Source organism: Chrysochloris asiatica, unplaced genomic scaffold (assembly GCF_000296735.1).
Source record: "Chrysochloris asiatica unplaced genomic scaffold, ChrAsi1.0 scaffold00044, whole genome shotgun sequence".
NCBI classification, from domain to species: Eukaryota; Metazoa; Chordata; class Mammalia; order Afrosoricida; family Chrysochloridae; genus Chrysochloris; species Chrysochloris asiatica.
Window position 1 is genome coordinate 17,779,975 of NW_006408562.1, and position 6,104 is coordinate 17,786,078.

The 6,104-nt window shown below is 38.9% G+C and overlaps 1 protein-coding gene across 1 annotated transcript in view; it reads left to right on the forward strand.

Moving 5' to 3' along the window:
- NYAP2 (neuronal tyrosine-phosphorylated phosphoinositide-3-kinase adaptor 2) overlaps positions 1-6,104 on the forward strand; it is a 444,340-nt gene that overhangs the window by 217,615 nt on the left and 220,621 nt on the right. Inside the window, exon 3 of the mRNA XM_006861900.1 lies at positions 1,777-2,078. Coding sequence (XP_006861962.1) covers positions 1,777-2,078 — 302 coding nt within the window. The remainder of the gene's footprint in view (positions 1-1,776; positions 2,079-6,104) is intronic.

Sequence of the window (6,104 nt, forward strand, 5' to 3'; positions counted from 1 at the left end):
TTAAAAACCTTGAATTTGGAAACTTCACATATCCTGAATACTTTGAAGTGCTTGAAAGTATCTCAGGATCAGATGATCGTTTCAATTCACCTGTTTATTAAATGTTATTTTTTGCTGAGAGTACACCTACTCTTTATTTATCAGCATGGCTGTGTTCCATATGACAGTCTGTTATGGGAAAACCAACATATGGAAATGGACGATAGCCACACCAGATCACAAAACAGAGGACTATAGCATTACATAGCAGCTAACTACCAACCTGTGAGAATTATGGCACAGCCAAGCTGACATATAACCAAGCCATCACTGTCAGTGTTATTCTCACCCCATACCTCAGCATTTGGTACTACCAGACATATGTAGTTATCATGCAAAATAACCAGATTTTTTCTATTGCTGTCACAGTGAAATGTGGATAACAAGACAGTTGGTAAGGGAGTGATAGATGTAGTTTGTTAGTAGAAGAAAGTATCTCATGTAACTGAAGTTTGTTAAAGACTGACAAGAGATCAACAATTTATTTACCATTTAGGAAAGTGTTTTCACTCCCTTCCTTCTTTCCTTTTTCTTCCAGTTTTTGGCTGTTGTTGTTTGTTGCCTTGGAGTCACTCCCCAACTTATAGTGATTCTAGCACAACAGAAGGAAACACTGCCCTAAAAGTGCTAAGGCCACAGTTCGGTGTGAATTGATCAGTCCATTGTGAGCCACAGGGATTTTACAGGCTGGCTTTTGGAAATAGATTCTCAGGATTTCCTTCCTAGTCTGTCTTAGTCTGGAAACTCTGCTGAAGTCTGTTCAGTATCATGGCAATATGCCAGTCTCCACGGATAGACTTGTGTTTGATAACAGTACTTTGCTCTGTTTTATTTTGTTTGACCTAACATGTTCAACATTAAAGTAAGGATGCTTTTGATAACATGGGAAAGAAGAAGCTTTAGCACTGGTCACTGACTTGAGACATGTGACAATGACGGTCTATGAATCATTGGCAAGGAATTCTTGTTTCCTTTTTAAACCACTAATAAAATTCACCTCAAAGTAAAGTAAAGAAAGACAATTTATGATAAAGTGTGCTATACAATGTTGTTTTTTTTCTTTTTTCCCTTCCCTTTGGGATACTATTTTGAGCATTCAAGCTATCTCAACGTAAGTGTTAGGATTTCTTATTATAATCTGCTTTCCCTTCATCCTTTAATGCAGAAGTATAGACAGTTATAATTCTTGAAACTGTTTTAAAAAGCAGTCCTTTCAAAAAGTTATTTCTTTACCAATCTAAAATTAAAATTTTGATATTTCACACACATACGGAATCGACTTCAAAAAGTTTGTTTAAAAATCATATTATCTTTCAATTCCATTTTTCCATGAACTTGTAAAAGTCCCTTGTACTGGGATGCTAACCTCTAAATCAGCAGTTTCAATCCACCAATCACTGGGGGAGAGAGAGGACGTTTTCAGCCCAGCAAAGATTTACAGCCTTGGTAGCCCTACATAATGTCTCTACGAGTCATAATAAACTCAATGGCAGTGGTTGAATGTATATGTATACATGCTTGAATCTATAATGTACAGTCCTGGTGTGGCAATGTAGGATAATCACTGGACTACTAACCACAAGGTTGCCAGTTCAAACCACCAGTCATTCCTTGGAAACTCTATACAGGGTCACTATGAGTCTGAATTGACTCAATGGCATTTGACAACAACAATCTGTGATGTGGTATTTTCTGGCTCAATTATCCTGATGGGTTTTGTGCTGCTGTCTTTTACAGCATAGGTGGAGACATAGGACGAAGTCACGACGGAAGTTACGTGGGCAAGCATTTCCGCATGGGGTTCATGACAATGCCTGCTCCTCAAGATCGACTCCCCCACCCTTGCTCCAGTGGCTTTTCTGTGAGATCACAGTCCTTGCATTCAGTCGGGGGTACAGATGACGACAGCAGCTGTGGCTCCCGGAGACAGCCACCCCCCAAACCCAAGCGGGACCCTAGCACCAAGCTGAGCACATCTTCTGAGACAGTCCACAGCACTGCTGTCTGTAAGAGCGGGAAGGCCCCTGAGAGGACTGAAGGTAAAACACGCTACCCCACCACAGGTAGAGAGCTGTTTCAGGCAACACATTCAGGTCCACATTGCTAAGAGGCAACTGCTTTCCTTTTTGGGCGGTATAACCGCCATCACATCTAAGTCCCAGAAAGGCAGAGCCTAGGTGAAAGGTTATTTATAGGATGTTATCAGATGATGCTAAGAGGAACGTATTTCATTTGTATCATCAGAAAGCAAAAGCAATATGTGAGTTTTCTTATCCCCTTAAAGTTTCAAATCATTAGAAAATATTGTGTCTAACTTTTATCTTTTTATTGATAATGTTTATATATTTATACTTAGCCCTGGTTACTATAGGGCCTGACTGCTAGTAATAGTTTGACCATTCAAACACACCAACTCTGTGGGAGAAAGACCTGGTGACCTGCTTTAAATAACTGTTGTTGTTAAGTGCTATAGAGTCTGTTTCGAATCATAGCAACCCTGTATAGGGTTTCTAAGGAATGGCTGGTGAATTTGAACCACCGACCTTGCAGTTCAAACCCACCTTGCAGTCCAGTGCATTACCCCATAACGCTATGTTGTTGTTGTTAAGTGCCATCGAGTCGGTTCTGAACCATCGCGACCCTGTATAGGGTTTCCAAGGAGTAGCTGGTGAGCTTGAACCGCCAACCTTGCATTTCAAATGGCACTGCAGTCTGGCGTATTAACCCACAGTGCCACGCCAGGACTCCCCACAATGCTATGTTGTTGTTATTAAGTACTGTGGAGTCGGTTCTGACTCATAGTGACCTTGTACAGGGTTTCCGAGATTGTAATTCTTTACGGGAGCAGAAGGCCTCATCTTTCTCCCGCGGAACTGCTGGTAGTTTCGAACTGCTGACCATGCGGTTTGCAGCCCGATTCGTAACCACTACACTACCAGAGCTCCTTTACCAGTAGTTCAATCTAGAAAATCCTCTGGGTATTCTACTCTTTCACATGGGGGTCACTGTGAATGGAAAAGGAATCCACAGCATATAACAATAACAACATTTGTGTAATAATAGAAGCTTTATGTGGTTAGTAGGGAAACATTCTAATGCCAGGAAATATGAAGAAGGAAAAATGATAATGTCATCTTTTACTAGAGAAAACCATTTCTAATATCTTTTTGGTGAATTTAAATGTATGCGTGTATGTGTGTATGTTTGCAATAAACACATATGCATGCTTGTGTGTGCTCTATATCTTTCAGCCTCCACTTTAATCCCTTTTTCTAGTTTACTTATACCAACCTTTTTGCTGAACTATAAAATATAAAAATCCAATGTATCCAAGCCTTCCATGTATGTAAATAGGTCAGATTGCTCCTGATTTTACCAGCTCTTTCAGCTCAGTAAAGTCTCAGAGTTCTCAAGTTCTTTCTGAGAAGTGTTGGTATGAGAGGCCTCTCAAGTGTACTTTTGATACAAGTCCATTGCATGTTTTGTTTATTTGTTTTGGAAAACAACTCAAGCTGCCCGTGACCTGATCTTTCTCCCATGCTGCCAGTCTCTGAAATTCTCCACAGCCAGTTTCCCTGGGTCTCAAGTTTCACAGTGGTTTTCAGCAGAGAGTAAAAGTTAGATGAGTCTTTCCTCAAGTGGACAGAACTGTTAGTCTCCAGAGCTCCCCAGTCTCTCATCTCTGGACCTGTCTTTTCACAGGGCCTCATATCCTGTCCCTGAGATGAGGTGTCCAGGGGACAGGGACCATCTTTGACATTACCCCTGCCTCTCCTTGCTCCCATATTTGAGCCAAACACCTCAGTGAAGAAACAAAAGCCTCTATGTAAATTGAAAAATGGCAATAAATGCCATCAATTCCATGAAGGAATCGTCCACTGAGGCTCAGTTTAGCATACCACATACACGTATGTGCAAAAATACATCGCACAGAAGTGTAGATGCTTGAGACTAAGTATTTGAATAACATGTAGCAATGCATAGTTACTAAATTGTAAACATAGTGCGTATACATTTGCGTGTTTTGTATTATTACTTATTTTATTGGAATCCTGGTGTGAAACTGTGGGCTAATGGGTCAGACTGCAAAGTTGTTTGAACTGCAGTGTTGGTGGTTCAAGCTCACCAGCTGCTCCTTGGAAACCCTACACAGGATAGCTATGGGTTGGAATTGACTCACTGGCACTTAACAACAATAACAACTTGTTTTATTATGTCTGTTTTTCATGACAATCAACATTTTTTAAAAAGCAACACTTTTAAGATTAGTAGTTGTTGTTAAGTGCTGCCGAGTCGATACCGACCCATAGAGACCCTGTATAGTGTTTCTGAGGAGCAGCTGGTGAACTTGAATCACCAACTTTGCAATTCAAATGGGTTAACTTCTTGATGAATATTTAGATTGGTTCCAATTTGTTTTGCTATAATGAATAGTCCATCAATGAATTTGTATTTGAGTGTGTGTGTGTGTGTGTGTATAGATAGATAGATAGATAGATAGATAGATAGATAGATAGATAGATGATAGATAGATAGATAGACAGATAGACAGATAGATAGACAGACAGACAGACAGATAGATAGATAGACAGACAGACAGATAGACAGATAGATAGATAGATAGACAGATAGACAGACAGATAGATAGGTCACGGAACTGTTGCCAAACCAAAATGAAGCTTGCTGCCCGTTGCTGTTGTCAGTGACAGAGACAGGAAAAAATTCCATTCAAGCTTTATTAACGAAAACCCAGCAGTCTGGAGTACAGAGAGAATAGTTTCTCAAGACCATCCTGTCCATTATGAAGGGCAGACACATTAAAAAGATACACATTATATAGAATAAGATAGGGTACATTTGGATGTACACTTAATCTATCTTAACATCAACATAACATTCTTTGGGAAAAAGAAACAATAAATCAATAAATTTCCTCAAACATTTTACCTTTAAGGTCCCAGCTGCTTAATTTCTAAGATAACTATCTGGGAGGGTTTAAGCAAATCCTGTTCTCCTTGTCTTATTCTCATTCTCTGACCTTAAGGTCATTTTAGCTAATTTATAAACTTTCTCATTTGTCAGGTCCTCATTTGAGTATGACTAAACCAACTCCATTTTGTTTAAGTCAGTAGATCCATGTTATCAGAATCACTATGAACAAAATGGATTTGAAGGCACCTAACAACATCTTTGTGTCTCTTTTTTTATTGTTTCTCTACCTTCCTAGAGTACATTAGAAATTTGATCTTCTGTCTCATAATTCAAGGTCATCAAATGTCCTTCAGTCTGTAACACAATGATGCTAGCAGAAACGATCTAGGTGTTTAGTTTATTAATACACTAAAGGGCCTGAGAGACTTGATTTCAGTGCATTTAAAATCTTGTTCTTAGGTGCCTTCCAAAATGGATATATGTTCGATTTCCCTTCTCTTTATTGTTTCTATCAATCTTCTACTTCTAGTGTGAGCAATGCCACCATCATGTACATTAGACTGTTTGTCAAAGAAGGTTACAGATTGAAAACAGTGGTCTACAAATGAAGACAGAGGTATTGAATATAATCTGGAAAGACTCGAGAATAAAGAATAAAAGAAACCCGGATAGGGGAGAAAAGATACACAACAGAAAAGAAGAAGCATCCAGTAAACAATGGGTTTTCAAGCAATTTGATGCTGTTATAATTTAAAAATAAAATTTTAAAAAAATGTGAATAAGTATAAAATATCCCCCAGAGTCTTCCTTTGACCAGGAATAGCTGGGGTGTTTACAGTGAAACTATGGGGGAAATCATAACTATTGATTCAGAGAAGAAAAGTTTGGATAGAGATTAAAATGTATTTAAAGTAGAAATGATGACCATTCATCTGAAATGCTTTAAGTAACTGAAATAGAGTGGTTCATATTTCTCTATCAGATCCCTTCTTGATCTGAGAATCTAGGATCCAAATGACTAGCTATTAAACAAAAGGCAGCAATTATATCATCAAAAGGAGCTCTGGTAGCATAGTGGTTATGAATCAGGCTGCAAACCTCAGGGTCAGCAGTTTGAAACCACCAGCTGTTCC